Here is a 15,803-nt window from a genome sequence, read left to right on the forward strand (position 1 = left end):
GTACAGGGAGAAAATTTTCAGCTAGTTCTTGGTTCAGTGGTATTTCTCTTTCCTTTTCTTGCACTCTAATTGGTAAAAAAAGAGACCATTTTATTGTTATTTCATGCTTAGTTTCTGGTCCAAAGAGAGCAAAGGGCATATTAGAAAATTTCAATTAGGTAGATTAGAAAAGGGTACAAAAGATGGATATATCTTAAGAAATAAAAAAACAAAGGAACGTATGAAAAGTGATCATCTTTCGTCCACATTGATGTGATCCTTTTTCAACACATTGTAACGCAATAAAATATTTTTTTTATTATAAAAAAATATGAATAAATTGTAACTGAGAAAAAATTTATGAAGAAAGTACTTCCATCTGTATCTTTAAAAAGAATACATGGCCTTTTATCCAACAGTTAAATAATCCCAATTCACCCATTTTGGTTTCCTTTTTTGGGTAATGGCGGGGACGGGGACCACACACGTTTGTTGCATTTTTTTGAAAATGCTTCTGTTGCTTGTTTTGGACATAAGAAAAGTGCAAGCTTCTGTTCTTCCTTTCATGTAATTACTAAGTTGATAGAGAGAGAGAGTCAAAGATATCAGATAAAGTTGGGAGAGGAAGATACAGAACAGATAGAGAATCATGGGTTATTAATGGCAATGCAAGGGAACCAGTGTTTCTTTTAAAATATCACCCAAAAAAAAAAGAGGGAATCATTTTCACTTTGTTATACAAAAATTCAAACTATACATTCTTCAAAGCTTCAAGCTTCCCTAACATGGAGCACTCTAATCCTGAAATGGGCCTCACTGGTCTTGATCATTCGTCTAAGAAAACTCAATCTCCTCCAAATCCCAACCATTTCATCCCCAGAAGGTTTTCCCTTTTCTCCTTTTACCTTTTGTTAAAATGTTTGTTTTTTTCAAAGGTAGAAACTTTGAAAATTTTGTATGTGTGTGTGTCTGTGTACAGCTACCAAGTGAAAGTGTTTGAAGTTGCAAAGCAAAAGAACACGATTGCAGTGTTGGAAACCGGTGCTGGGAAGACCATGATAGCTGTGATGCTAATCAAACACGTTTCTGAAGATATGACCAAGTCCAATGGCAAAAGAAAGCTGATAATTTTCTTGGCTCCAACCGTTAATCTTATCACTCAGGCAATTATCACTTCTACTGTTGCAATATTCTATATATATATATATATGTAGTGTTTAGGGGCCTTTTATCATTGAAATGCTGAATTAGTGCCTTTTTGTTAACAGCAATTCAAGGTTATCAAAGATTCTACAACTCTTGAAGTGGGAGAGTACTATGGAGCCAAGGGAGTGGATGAATGGAGTAGGAGCTGTTGGGAAATGGAAGTTCAAACACATGATGTAGGTTTCCCTTCCTCTATAACTATAACTCAAATAATAAAATAAAGTTTTGGGTGTGTTTTAAGAGAAATAACATAAAGGTCAAGAAAACTCTCCCTTTAAGTGTAGCATGGAATTGTTGTGGATCTCAGTGTTAGTTTCCTCTGTTACCATTTCTTAGACTATTCTTTGTTTGTGCATTTTATGTCAGTATTTTGACATTCTTTTTTAGTTAGATTAAAAGTTTATGCAGTATTATCCAAGTGATGCTTAATCAGTTTTTCAAGTACATATGATGGTATTTCTGAGATTTAGAACTACTGATTTTTCGTTCTTCTTCTTATCTTGTAGATACTGGTGATGACACCACAAATTCTCTTGGATGCCTTGAGGAATGCATTCTTGAGCTTAGAAATGTTTTGCTTATTGATCTTTGATGAATGCCATCGTGCTACTGGCAATCATCCCTATACAAAAATAATGAAGGTAGTTGCTAAACAACTCCCACTTTTAATTTTGTTTTATTCAAATAATGTGAATACACTTAAATGATTAGTATCTTCTTTTGGAGAAGGAATTTTATCATACATCCGGGAACAGGCCAAAGATTTTTGGAATGACAGCATCCCCTGTTATAAGAAAAGGTAAGATATTTGGTGTTTCTGCATACGATTATCTGATGTTTTGTTGGCACAGATAGGTGAACTCAATTCTCTGCATGCCTTCAATGTGGTTAATACAAAACACTGCATTTACCACAATCTGAGAAATCTTGAACCTCACTTATTACCACAAAAAATCATCCCATGCCTCTACAATCTTATACATTATTACAATTTGCTGCATGTTCATTATCAAGCTAGTGTTATTTTACAATATGCTATGCAAAATTATGAAGACAACCTTCTCTGCATATCAGGTGTCTCATCCACCATGGACTGTGAGAATCAAATATCAGCACTCGAAAGCATCTTGGATTCTCAGGTATTTTGAGTTTTTCATGTCTTGATTATTCCCCACTTATTGTCAAAATTAGCCTCTAAATGTCTATGTATCTTGATATGTGCTGGTAAAGGTTTATGCTATAGAAGACAGGGCAGAAATTGAAGCATATATTCCCTCAACAGTCCAAACTTGTAGATTTTATGAGAAAGCATGGTTACTCATGAATTTGGGTCTGAAAGGCGAGATGGAAGCTTTGTGGTCTAAGGTAGTCCTGCATCATATCAAATATGTCATACAAAAGAATATACAGAATATATGTTTTTGCTATAAAAAAAATGTTATTCAGTCTTAGCTCTCAGTTATGTACTTATGGGAATACTAAGAGGTATTTAACTGCATGGACAGTATGCTTCTATGTTAGAGTTGCAAAGGGAAGTGCCAAGTCAGTACCAGTACTACCAGGACATTGATGATAAAATAAAGATGCTGAGAAAGCGGATGTCCAATGACTACATGAAGATTTTATATTGCCTTAATGACCTTGGCCTCATATGCGCATATGAGGTATGGTTGTTCTCTAGCTAAGTACAAACTGAAAAGCAAAAAAATAAAGAAAAATGAAAGGAGGAATGTGATCTGTTTGGTGTGTTCCTTTTTTTCTTCTTCTCTCGTTTAAGATTTTTTCACTTGGTAGAAAACCCTTTCTTAGAATTACTTATATGGTTTGAATCCACTCAGAACATTAAGAAAACCCATGAACAAACAGAGCTTCAGTTTTAAACTCTACTCACATCGTGACGGTCTTACCTTGCTTAAACTTAAGTCTGTCTAAAGAATGCCTCTGATGTCGAAGAAGAGTCTCAATTTTACAGTAGAAGAGAATGGCTCTTCCACTATTTGAGTAAGGTTTAAAATCGAAGCTCTGTTCGTTCCTGGGTTTTCTTAATGTTCTGAGTGGATTCAAACCATATAAGCAATTCTAAGAAAGGATTTTCTAGAAAGATATGTCACTGATGGAGCTTCCAACAATCATGTACTTAACTCAAAGACAAGTCACTAGTGGAGCTTCCTATAATTATAACTCAAGGACGAGTCACTAGTGGTGCTTCCTATTTTCAATCTTTTTTTCAGATCTTCATTTTTTTTGTTCTGATTTCGTACTTTTACATGATAATACCCTTTTTTTGTAGGCTGTTAAAGTCTGTCTAGAGAATGCCTTCGATGTCGAAGAAGAGTCGCAATTTTATAGAGGAAGTTCTTTGAAGTTGAAATATTTTCTCGATGAAGTCTTACATATAATTGAAGGATTTCTTCGACCTTATATGCAGCTCGGTGAGTTTGTATCCTAATTTTGGATTGATATTTAGTTTCTTCTTATGATAAAAATTATAATAGTTCTTTAGTGATATACTTCCTTCACACTGCTCAGGCAATAACATTTGTACAGATTTTGAGTTTGACTATATAAAGGCACACGATTTGGGCTACATATCTCCCAAGCTACATGAACTTCTTCAAATTTTCCAATCATTTGGGTAAATAGAACTACTTCACTGGTAAAGTCCTGTTAATTTTCTTATAAAGTCAATTGATCAGCCTGCTTTGCCATTGCAGAAGCGGTAGCCAAGTTCCATGCCTCATCTTTGTAGAGAGAATTATTACAGCTAATGTAATTGAAAGATATGTTAAGAAAGTACCATGCTTATCTCATTTCACGGTTTCATATTTGACCGGAAGTAACAAATCAGTTGGTGCACTTACACCAAAGTTGCAAAAGGAAACTTTGGAATCATTTCGCTCTGGGAAGGTACCTAATCTTTAACATGACAGATATCAATTTATATGAAGCTTTTGTGTGTTTGAAAACCATATAATCAGTGAGGAAACCCTTCTATCAGGTCAACCTATTATTTGCTACTGATGTAGTTGAGGAGGGAATTCATGTCCCAAGCTGTTCCTGTGTAATCCGTTTTGACCTGCCCAAGACAGTCCGTAGTTATGTCCAGTCTCGAGGAAGATGTCGAACAAGCGAGTCTCAGTTTATCTTAATGTTTGAAAGGTGAAGGTTGCTATTTGTTGTTTTATATAAAAGTCATTTTAAGTCTACCAAGATATGGGAGCTTGAGTTTTGGCGTACATATTTACAGGGGCAACAAGAAACAAATAGATCAAGTATTTGACATCATCCGGAGCGAGTATTCAATGACAGAGACGTCAAGAAACAGAGACCCTGAAGTATGCATTTTAAGAGACTGTAATTTTGAGGAAACAAAAGCATATTATGTAAACGCTACTAGAGCATCAGTTACAGCAGATTCTAGTGTCAGTCTCATACATCGATACTGCGAAAAGCTCCCTGGCGATAAGTATGGATATTTTCCCTTGTCACAAGTTCTATTATTCATTTGAGCAGTTGTTCTTCTACATTTTCTACATGATTATTGCAAAATGTAGGTATTTTATTCCAAAGCCAACTTTCGACTTCGAAATATCTGAAGGGTTGTACCAGTGTAAAATAACATTACCTCCTAATGCGGCTTTTCAAACAACAGTTGGTCCTCTGAGCAGCAACACTCATTTATCAAAGCAGCTTGTATGCTTGGAAGCTTGTAAAAAGCTCCATGAAGTGGGAGCCTTGGATGATCATCTTCTCCCACTTATCGAAGAGCCTTTAGAAAATGATCTCATTACAAAAAGCAAAGAATCATCTGCAGGTGCAGGTATGTGCATGCATGAACCTAATTTTTTGGCTTTCAAGAGAATACTATCTCCAACAACTTATAGTTTTGTACTATTATAAATATGTTATTGGTCATTATCATTATCCAAGGGTTTTTATTTTATGTAAGGAACAACCAAAAGGAAAGAACTGCATGGGACGACTTGCATTCGTGCGTTATGTGGAACTTGGGGAGAAAAACTTGATGGTGAAATTTTTGAGGCCTATAAATTTGACTTCTGCTGTAATATTAATGAGACATACTCGGGATTTGTTCTACTGATTGAGTCAAAGCTTGATAATGATGTGCAAAATATTGAAGTGGATCTTCAATTGATTTCAAGGATGGTTAAATCTTCTGTTTCTTCATGTGGAAAAATGCACCTGAGTGCAAAAGAGGTAAGCTTGTTATATTAACTCCCCAGTTTCCTCTTCCGTTATTTAAAATTTGAATATAGTTTTAGAAAGCACTTTCTGTAACTCTATGCTGCCTATTTTCTAACCAGGTAATGCAAGCTAAGTGCTTTCAAGAATTTTTCTTTAATGGTTTGTTTGGGAGATTGTTTTCGGGATCTGAATCAGAAGGGACAAAGAGAGAGTTTTTACTTCAGACAGAAAAAAAATCACTATGGAGCTCATCATATATGTATTTGCTTTTACCAATTGAGACATTGGACACTTCTAATACCAATCCTTGGAGAGTGAATTGGACAGGAATCAGTTCTTGTGCTAATGTGGTAGAGTTTTTGAAGAAAAACTATTCCGTGGGTCCTGAGCATTTTAATGGTGATCAAGGAAACTTATCACTTTCTATGACTGGTTCACCCATGACAGAGTACATGGCTTCAGATCTAATCCACTTTGCTAATACTTCAATTGATGTTCATAATCTCCAAGATTTGTTAGTATTGGCTACTCACACGGGAAGAATCTATTCTATCGTTGAAGTCGTTAGTAGTGAATCTGCTGAAAGTCCCTTTGAGGAAACTGTTGATGCTGCCTCATTAGAATACAGCTATGCTGAGTACTTCAAAACAAAGTAGGTGATATGTGATCCTCTACAATGTGTCATGCTTATTAAATTTTTCTCCCTGGCTTACCATATATAACTTGCTGTTAACACGAACATGTTCAGGTATGGGATTGTCCTTGTGTATCCTGGACAGCCGCTGTTATTGTTAAAGCAAAGTCATAATCCCCATAACCTGCTTGGTGCTGAAGGTTTGTTAAGTTGTACACTTGGAGCTTTGTTTTACATATTTCCTCATCCAATGCGGTATGTGATCTTTTCTCGAAATGTTTCTTTTCTTTCTTTGATGAATCCAAATTGAGCAGGTGCTGCATCAAAAGATGGTGGTTCTGCTGAGATAAAGCCACAAGCTCATGTTCACATGCCACCTGAGGTCTTAGTTATTATTGATTTTAGAGTAGATGTTCTCAGATCATTTTACTTGCTACCATCATTAATGTACCGTTTGGAGTCGCTAATGTTAGCTAGCCAGCTTAGAGAGGAGATCAATGGCAAATCGAGCAACATTAATATATCAAGTTCATTGGTTAGTTCTATTATTTGATTCCAATATCAACGTAATTTGCAATCATTCGGCACTATAAGCAATCTAATACGAAATGTTCTGTGATTAGATTCTAGAAGCACTCACAACACTTAGGTGTTGTGAAAATTTCTCATTGGAATGTCTGGAGTTCCTTGGAGATTCAGTTCTCAAGTATGCTGTGAGCTCCCACCTTTTTCTTAAATATCCCGAGAAACATGAAGGGCAATTAACTGCTCGACGCACAAGGGCTATTTGTAATGCAAACCTGCATAAACTAGGAACAGAACGCAACATACAGGTTTTGGATCTTCTCTCCTTTCTTTATGCCTTAGATATTTCAAGCTATAATTTATTTTCACATTGCTGAATTCATGAACATAAATACAGTCATTTTTCTGTATTTATCTGTTCTGGATAATTTTATGAACAAGGAATTTATTTCTTATTTGGCAGGGATACATACGAGACGGTGCATTTGAACCACGCCGTTGGGCTGCTCCAGGGCAGCATTCTAGATTTCCTGATCCATGTAAGTGTGGAGTGGATACTTTAGAAGTGCCTTTGGACAGAAGATTTCAAACTAAAGCTCCTGTTAAGGTTGGAAAGTTCTGTGATAGAGGTCACAGATGGATGAACTCAAAAACGATAGCTGATTGTGTTGAGGCCCTCATCGGCGCCTACTATGTTGGTGAAGGATTGTTTGCTGCACTTCATGTGATGAAGTGGCTTGGTATTGATTCTGAATTGGAACTCTCATTAACCATTGAAGCCATTACGAGGGCATCCCTGCGATCCTACAATCCGAAAAATGATCAAATTGCTGCCTTGGAGTCGAAGCTTGGCTACAAATTTTCTGTCAAGGGTCTGTTACAGGAGGCCATAACACATGCCTCTCAGCAAAAACTAGGTGTCAGCTACTGTTACCAGGTTGCCATTGATTCTTTCTGGACATAATAGTTTGTTCCATTCTCTTTTCAATAAAGGGATCCACATAATAGCTAACTTTTGCTTCTTGAATTATTGACAGAGGCTTGAATTTCTTGGCGATGCGGTGTTGGATGTTCTAATCACACAGCATCTCTATCATAGCCACACAGATGTCGATCCAGGAGAGCTGACTGACTTGCGTTCAGCTGCTGTTAGCAATGAAAGCTTTGCTCGAGCTGCTGTAAGAAGAAACCTTCACCCACATCTTCAACATTGCTCTGGGTTACTTCTGAGTCATATCACAGGGTATGAGAAGTTGTGTACAGAAGCTCTCAACAACACCAGCTTACTGGAAGAGATAAAAGGTCCAAAGGTAAGACTATTTGGCTTTCAAAGTTTTAAACAGTTTGCTGCTTTGTGTTAGTGTGATGTTATGCCTCTAATTATGTATTGTTTAATGGTAATGCTCTTGTCTGATACAGGCTCTTGGTGACATGGTGGAGAGCATAGCAGGGGCTATACTAATTGATAGCAAGCTTGATCTTGATGAAGTTTGGAGGGTTTTTAAACCACTATTATCTCCGATCGTGACCCCTTCAAGTCTTCAATTAGACCCTCTACGTAAATTGAAGGAACGATGTGATTCTCTTGGGTACTTTGTGAAAGAAACACTTACTAAAGAGGATGCAATGGTCAATGCAGAGCTGAGTTTGCAGCTGGAAGATGTTATTTTGGTTGGAAAAGGATACGAACAGAAAGTGAAAGCTGCAAAACAGAGAGCAGCTCGTCAATTGTTGAAGAAGTTTGAGGGTTACTTGGTAAGATGTTGTTCAGTATAACATTTGCCTTATGTCTCGGATTAGTGTTGGCTTCTCACCACCTAGTATGTTACTTTCAATGCAGCAGAGGAGCAGAGACATATCTTATGTCCAGTTTGATTCTAAAAGGAGAAAACTTGGACGTGAGCATTTAGATGATTTATCATCCAAAGACATGGATATGGATACCTGCAGCAAATTAACTGATGATGGTTCTTCAAAGCCAATCATGCATACAAACGAAAACATGATTCAAATGTTATCATCTGCAGAGTCAAGAGTAGACTTTACACCAGCCAATGGCTGTTCCAAGGAAGTCTTCGGTGACAACATTGAAAACTCAGGCTTACCTGGTTAGTGCCACAAATGCATTTCATTTTAGTTTTTCAATAAAGAAACAAGATATGTAGTTATTCTGATTTATTTGCTATTGGTTCTTGTTTGCAGTTATTGATTTGATCAATACAAGGAAAGGCGAACCTCGGAAAATGCTCTACGAACTATGCCAGAAATTGCAGTGGCGAAGGCCTGAATTTACACCAACAGAGTATAAATCAAGGTTATTAAAATCCTTCAAACGACACTTCTACTCCCTTTTGACCGAGAAAGATAGAAGAAAACTTTACTTCTCTGTCTCAGTCAGTACTATTTTCCTATGGGTTTAACTAACTAATGTCTTCCTCCTGCAGAACCCCAATAGAATTTGGTGAGGGCTCTGAAAAGAGAGAAGGTTTCAGCAGTTTTGTTTCAGACATCAGCTTGCAGATACCCAACTTTGGCACTATTGTATGCAGAGGAGAGCCTAGAGCTGATAAGAATAGTTCATTTGACTCCGCAGTAGTTGCCATGTTTTACGAGCTTGAACGACGGGGAAGACTTACCATTGGATGCTCTTAATATGCTAAAATATCAAATTGTGAGCAAAAACTTTATCTTAATATAGCCTGAGCTTCTATGACTTGGCTCTCAGAACACTGTAGATGTAAAATCTGCTTTTGTGAATTTTGCTATTCGTATAAAATGCAAAAAGGTCAAGTATTACAGTATCAGTCACAAAGGGGGAAAAAGAGAGAATTGGTTGTACTATGTACACAAACACCAAGAAGGTTATAAACACATTTTTCTTCTCTGAAAATAGGAGTTCCATGACCCCAATCAACAACTTTATTCTCTTTACTCTTCACTCATAACTACTTTCAACCGCCAACTACAAAAAACCTGCGAAAAAAAGGATAGAAACAAGAAGATGAACACGGAAAGTGAGAGAGAGAGAGAGAGAGAGAGAGAGAGAGAGAGAGAGAGAGAGAGAGAGAGAGAGAGAGAGAAGAGAGTCGATAATCTTGTATCAACATAATATGGAAGAGATAAGTCACCTTAAATGACAATCCCATTAGAATTGGATCAGTGAACTCAGATGTGGTAAAGATTGCATTGGTTGAGTCAACAGGCATTGTTGGCTGGCAATTCAGTAGCCTTTTGTTCCAAGAAACTGGCGCTCATCTTCCCGGGTTGTGATTATAACTGCAACTTCTTGGCCAACAAGAATTTGATCCCTGCAATGTTTAATAGCATATTCAAGTTGTCTAGTGATAAGAATTGGTCATAAGAATACAAGCCAACTGCATACAAGGAATTAGAGATTCAAAATTTATCCATGTTTATAAACAAAATTCAACTTATCCCCATGGTTAATAGGAACTTACAGTCGAGCTGTCTTCCTTTAAACTTTCCAGTGACTCAGCAAGCTCCACTTGTTTTGATGCAGTTGCAAGCAATGCCTGCAAGAAAAGCTCTTGGTTTTAGTAGTCAACTCCATACCTGATTGGTAGAAGTACTTTGGTGTAAACCATGGTTACAACAAAAAAGGTTGTCTTACTTTCTTTGTCTTCTGTAAGTCATATTCTATAGATTTAATACGACTCAAAGATTCATGAAGCATGTCTTCTTTCTCTGCAGGAATTTTTGTAGGTTTGTTAATCAACTCAGTAACCAACCCTTCTAATTGCTGCAGCCTCTGCCAGAGCGGGTCTACTTCTATTCCCTGTGAAATGTGCTGTTCCTGAGAACTTGAATTTGCAAGCCGCAGTGGTTCACATGAACTTTTTAAGTGGTTCTCTTCACGATGTGCGGCAAATATTCTCCACAACCTTGGGAATACAAGAAATATACATGCTAATATTTTTAGTGTGAATTGAAGAATTAAACTTGCTCCACGTGGAATGAATGACTTCAGCGGCCTTCCCGGAGTGAAAGTCACAAGTGAATTACCTGTGAAGAACAAGTTAAGAACATGTAAAAGCATCCTTGCATAACCATACCCTCCCAGTATTTACGATTCCAGTGAATGAAAGAATCTGCACTGAAAATTAAAACTTAGGCAACTCTAATGAGAAACTAACTACAATACAGCAGTGAACCTTATTATCTTTTCCTATTTAAAGGGATATTCAGCTGCAGTCCCTGCCTAAACTTCGGATTGGCTTGGGAATTCAAAACCAGCCTGGCCAGCCCTACTGGTTTACATGTCTCAACACATGACTACGCCTGATAATACCTCTACTTTTTTTCAATGTTATTCTTGTTGTTTTCACCAAATAATATAATAATTGTTATTTCCCAAATAAAAAGGGCTGTAAACCAGGTCGGAGGCACGATTAGAAAATTGGTCAATCACTATATGAGTAAATCTAAGCAATATGATAATGACTGATGATCACCTACTTGTTGAACTTGAATTAACAACTTCCATTCTTCCAGCAGCACTGCCAAGTTCAACTGGGCTGCAGATAGATGCAGAGTCACTTGCCCTCCTCTGAGACAAATCAGACAAAATATGGTGGGAAGCAAGAGCTAAAAATCAATTGACATTTTATAGATTTTGGTCTATGAAGAATTCAAAAATTACAGAGGGGCGAAGATTACAAGGAAAGTAGCATAAAACTTGTGATTATATCGTTAGTCTTAATCACACGTAATTTCTCAGTAAGATAGATAGATGCTATTAATGAAATAGCTATTAAAAATGCGGTCACTAGTGAAGTTAAAGGATAAGGTACCCAAGCAAAGAACTTCAGAAGTTTACCTTGTTAGAATGAGACGTCGGCAATTGCAAGAAGCCAGAAACACTTGACATCATTTCTGATCCTGACTCAGGCGCAGATATTATTTCATTTTCTGTAACCTGAACAGCAAACCCAAGTAACGTGAAACATGGCACGAGTAGAAGGTAATAAAGGACATAATCTATGGTATATTTGTCTTCAAGTCACCTTAGAGGCAATCAGTTTGACTCCTAAATCATCGCCATCAGAAGAACCATTGATTTTCCTCAAGTCCATTGTTTCTCCAATGTGTACCAGCTGCAAATACAGGTCATATGAGTAATGATGTAAGTTTTCTGGCAAGAAAAACCCTTTATATATCGGCCTATTAGTTCAAAGTATTGATATAGCAAGTATAAAAGTTGACTAGAGTCATACTTTTACTATCTCTGGATCATTCCAGGGCCCCTTGCCAGACCTAAGGCACCCGCCTTCATTTGGACATGAGCAAGTTCCCCCAAGGAAATCTGGAAGTTGACTGTTTAAAGAGAACGTTGCTGAAATAAGTTTTGTAGCTCGAACCAAAAATTTCCAACAGTCATTATATACTCAAAAAACAAACCATTTTAACAGATAGTAAGACGTCCTAACCTTGAGTCTATAACTTCTAACAACTTGCTTCTGAATTTGTTGCCTAATACCTGCAGAATCAATGCAGAGGCACTTATGAATAGTTCATAAAACCTTCAAAATGAAAGTAAAAACCCCCAAATATATTCTCATACATGTATCTTTCCAGTAGTCCTTGGGTCAAGAAAGCCTTTTGCTGTGTTCCAAAGTATCTTGAACCCATTACCAGCATTTACCACAAACATCTGATGTAATGTCTGGAGAATGAGCTAACATCAGAAATGAACGCATAGATTTTCGTTAAATGGTATTAGTTGGTTTCATCATGTAACAATAAACCTACCTCAGGATAGTTATCACCATCAATTTTCTGCATGCGCATAACAAGGTCATGTGCAACCTTACCAAAGCTCACCCAATTCTGCATAAGCACGAAGAAAAATAACAAAAAGATATAAGTAGAGTAGTGGCACAAAATACATATGATGCACAGAGCTGAATAAGTGCATTTGTAAGTTAAGAAATTACCAGCCCCTGGACGTCTAGTATAGTTGTTGTAGAATCTATATGCCTTTTGGCTGCAATAGAACATGCAGGAAACTTCTCAGCAAAGGCCTTCTCAAAACCCTGGACATGATATTTTAGAAACCGGTCCACTGTGGTGACATTCATAAGCTTGCTAGGTTCAACTTTGCCAACTCTTTCAATATAAACAGGCCGTCCCTCCTTGTCGACACCATGATAACCATGAGGGTAAAAACGCTGAACCTCTTCATACTCACTGTACACGAAATCCTAAAAATTTATCATTGTATCAACACCTCCATTAGAATTCTGAAAATGAAATTAAATCTCAGCTAATAAAGACATTAAGAAGGGTCATCTTGTTCAGAACTCTGTAGTCTATAAGGATTAACAATAAAAGCTTGTTTGTTTATTAAAAAACAATACATGCATCTGTTGTTCATCACAAGACTCTTATAACATTATACCTTCACAATAGATTCTACTCCAAACTCTTTCCTCCAGTTGAGCATTTCTGCCCACATGTGGACAGCTTTATGAATGTCAAACTTCCTCGCCTTCAAAAATCTGCATAGACAAGGATCAGTTATTTTATTTGTGATTAAATGCAAGAGGTAAAAGGAGAATTAAAAAGAGTACTGTGTTTAATTTCCTCTGGGGAAGATTTGTAAATTAATACTTTTGGATGCAAGCACCATTTTCAACAAACAACAAAAACTCATAGACATTGATATTTTGAATTTAATTGGTTTCCCTCTTCCTGGATAGATCCACCATAAAATCGGTCTTCTACATTGGTGCATCAATCTCAAACCAGAGAAGTTATCACCTGCAGATAGGGTTGAGAGGCAGAGTAGGACTCACATAATCAACCCAAATTAGGTCAAGTTAAAGCTAAATAGGATATTACAGTACTGTCAACAACAAAAAATACTGTATCACAAACTACATGCATATGATGCATACTAAAACAACTGCTGTATTGAAGCCTCCTCTAACATCCATCTAACTAGCCAATTAATATGCACTGTGTGATATACATACTATATCATTGCAGTGATCCAGTTACCTCAGCATTGTATGATAATCATCGTACTGAGCCGGGAGCATATCTCTAGCAACCAATGCCTCGCGAAATGTAATTACAGCTTCTTCCTCCTCAGCATCCCGAACATCTTCAATTGAAATCAACGCGTACCGGCAATTGGCTACACGTTTTCGGCGCTTTCTAAGACTATTTGTTAATCTCAAGGAAGCGTTCGTGGTCTTTTTCTTCAGAGATCTGCCGCGAGACCACCGCCTCTCGTCCTCGGAGGTTTCGAAATCAAAAGTTCTAGATTTTTCATCTTCTTGAAACGCAACTACTTCTCCTACAATTACATATCAAACGCAGAAAATGAGAATTGAAACCAAACAACAACAAAAAAGATCTGATTTGGTTGAGAATAGTATAGAGGCATTGAATTAATGTACCTGGCATTGTTGTTAACCAAATCGGTCTACAGCTTGAGCTCAGATTACATCTGCATCAAATCAGAGCAACAAAAACAGTGAAAATCAAATAAACAAATCATCAAATTAACAAATAAAATGTGGTATTCGAATGAGAATCATCTCAGAAAATACTCATAGTTAAAGAAAACGACGAAATCTACCAAGCTTTTTTCAAAAGCTCCGATAACACCGACAAAATGGATCGAAACAGAATCCAGAAATGAAAATTCAAAGCCACTGAAAAACAAAAGAAAATACGAATTCAATTTTGCATTAATAATACCATAAACAATGACAAATCGGAAGCACAAGGCTTTCAATTTGCAATGAAGCGCATTCGCGGAATCGAGCGCGCGTGGTTCAGAATTGAATTTGCTGCTTCTCTTTCTCTCTCGCTCTCTCTGAATTTACAGTACCTGAGGAGAGACGAGTGAGAGAGGAAGAGAAAGCGAAATGGTGGTTGCTTTCGGATTAAAATGGCATTTTCTTATTTGTTTCTCTCTCTAGACTGTGAGTCTGAAGAAGAAGAGAGAGAAAGAGAGCTAAGACAGAAGGAACGTAGAGGTAGCGGAGAGGAAGAGAGAGAGAGGCATGTCGCTGTCAAAAGCGTTAGTAGAAGACGTAGCGTGCAACGGCCGCTTTCGCTCCGTCACGTGCTTCGTTTACATTTTTTTTAACCAATTTTCAGTTTATTTTTTGTCCTTCTCCTTCCTTTAATTAATTAATTAATTAATATATTTATTTTCTTGGCGCCGTTTGCAAACGGGAGACGGAGGAGGTGTTGGAGTTGATTAGGTGCTGTAGAGTTTACGCTACGCATGAACGGAATTTTTGGGGTATAAATTTTCATTTTTTGTTGGTGCCACGTCATCGTCCACTCGGTGGTGACACGTGGAATGCGCGTCGGTGATGTGATGTGATGTCAGGTTGCTCTCAATTCCTCCTCAATTGGATGCTGATTCGAGAATAAGAATAAGATGCCACACTTTAAACAAGGAACAAACCCCGAAGGCGGCCTCGTGCGCCTATCATAATACACCTTTACTCACCTTTTATTGGGTTCTAAAGCAAATTAAGCTTATAAATTGGAGTTAGGTCAGTTGATTAAGATAGTATGCTTGATTATGATTTTTTTTTCTCGTATATAAAAGTCCTTTGGAATAAATTGTTCCTATTTCAACTCATTAAATGAATTTTGTGCCTAACTGAATGATTTGTGGAATTATCATTACCTTAGCAACAATGAAAGATTGCCCTTCTTCCTTAACAATGAGGTTGGGGGTTCGATCCCCGCCCATGAGAATGGAGCGCATTTTGTGGCCAGCCGTTTACTTTCATTGGGAGAGCTCCCGCGGCGAAAGGGATTAGTCACTATTGTCGGCGGTGGATACCCTTGGGTCTCACCTAAAAAAAAAAAAATTGCCCTTCTTACTGTATAATACAAAGATTGAATCTTTGAAGGTAGAAAAAAAAAGAGGGAAAAAGAAGATCTAGAAACGCTTTTTTAACTTGTTTAACATCAACTAACTGATTATTATATCATAAACAACACCTAACCAATTTGACATGAATTAATGTCACATGGAGAAAAGACGACAAAGGACCAGAGAAGTTTCATGGTTAGAACCAAAGAAGGCTGTGTTTTCATGCATGTGACATGAAATGCTCCCAAGGCTACATAGGAACAAGAAAAACCAATCTCATTGGTGACAAAAATTCTAATTTATATACCTTTTCCTTCGCTGGTTACTAAATTATATTATATTATATTGTCAACATCTGCTTGTAATTGTTTATATTATTATCTC

The 15,803-nt window shown here is 37.2% G+C and overlaps 2 protein-coding genes across 7 annotated transcripts; one reads left to right on the forward strand and one right to left on the reverse strand.

Moving 5' to 3' along the window:
* The first annotated feature begins 1,325 nt into the window (after positions 1-1,325).
* On the forward strand, positions 1,326-9,525 carry LOC110770686 (endoribonuclease Dicer homolog 3a-like). 5 transcript variants are annotated; one of them, XM_021974885.2, is made up of 23 exons: positions 1,326-1,361; positions 1,692-1,826; positions 1,915-1,984; positions 2,260-2,324; positions 2,416-2,550; positions 2,691-2,849; positions 3,476-3,617; positions 3,715-3,820; positions 3,900-4,092; positions 4,184-4,344; positions 4,433-4,651; positions 4,740-5,005; positions 5,135-5,403; positions 5,511-6,043; positions 6,140-6,225; positions 6,340-6,560; positions 6,649-6,858; positions 7,014-7,487; positions 7,588-7,860; positions 7,970-8,305; positions 8,391-8,658; positions 8,753-8,864; positions 8,995-9,525. In XM_021974885.2, exons 1-23 carry the CDS (start codon positions 1,341-1,343, stop codon positions 9,200-9,202), a joined length of 4,662 nt encoding a protein of 1,553 aa, XP_021830577.2. In that variant the 5' UTR covers positions 1,326-1,340; the 3' UTR covers positions 9,203-9,525. The 5 variants fall into 5 exon arrangements, with proteins under 5 accessions (XP_021830577.2, XP_088101381.1, XP_021830578.2 ...); XM_088245255.1 differs by having other exon boundaries at positions 8,394-8,658; XM_021974886.2 differs by having other exon boundaries at positions 3,733-3,820.
* Positions 9,287-14,572, reverse strand: LOC110770687 (Sec14p-like phosphatidylinositol transfer family protein). Of its 2 annotated transcripts, none has more exons than XM_088245258.1 (16): positions 14,279-14,572; positions 13,975-14,024; positions 13,571-13,871; positions 12,969-13,068; positions 12,505-12,771; positions 12,320-12,397; positions 12,132-12,233; positions 11,998-12,047; positions 11,785-11,884; positions 11,575-11,664; positions 11,388-11,486; positions 11,027-11,117; positions 10,182-10,573; positions 10,009-10,083; positions 9,677-9,858; positions 9,287-9,522 (listed from the first exon to the last, which is right to left on the reverse strand). In XM_088245258.1, the coding sequence occupies exons 2-15, from the start codon at positions 13,979-13,981 to the stop codon at positions 9,802-9,804; spliced, it is 1,809 nt and encodes a 602-aa protein (XP_088101384.1). In that variant the 5' UTR covers positions 13,982-14,024; positions 14,279-14,572; the 3' UTR covers positions 9,287-9,522; positions 9,677-9,801. The 2 variants fall into 2 exon arrangements, with proteins under 2 accessions (XP_088101384.1, XP_088101385.1); XM_088245259.1 differs by having other exon boundaries at positions 14,157-14,572.
* Positions 14,573-15,803: the final 1,231 nt, after the last annotated feature.

The sequence above is a fragment of the Prunus avium genome, chromosome 8, assembly GCF_965620075.1.
Source record: "Prunus avium chromosome 8, drPruAviu1.hap1.1, whole genome shotgun sequence".
Lineage (NCBI taxonomy): Eukaryota > Viridiplantae > Streptophyta > Magnoliopsida > Rosales > Rosaceae > Prunus > Prunus avium.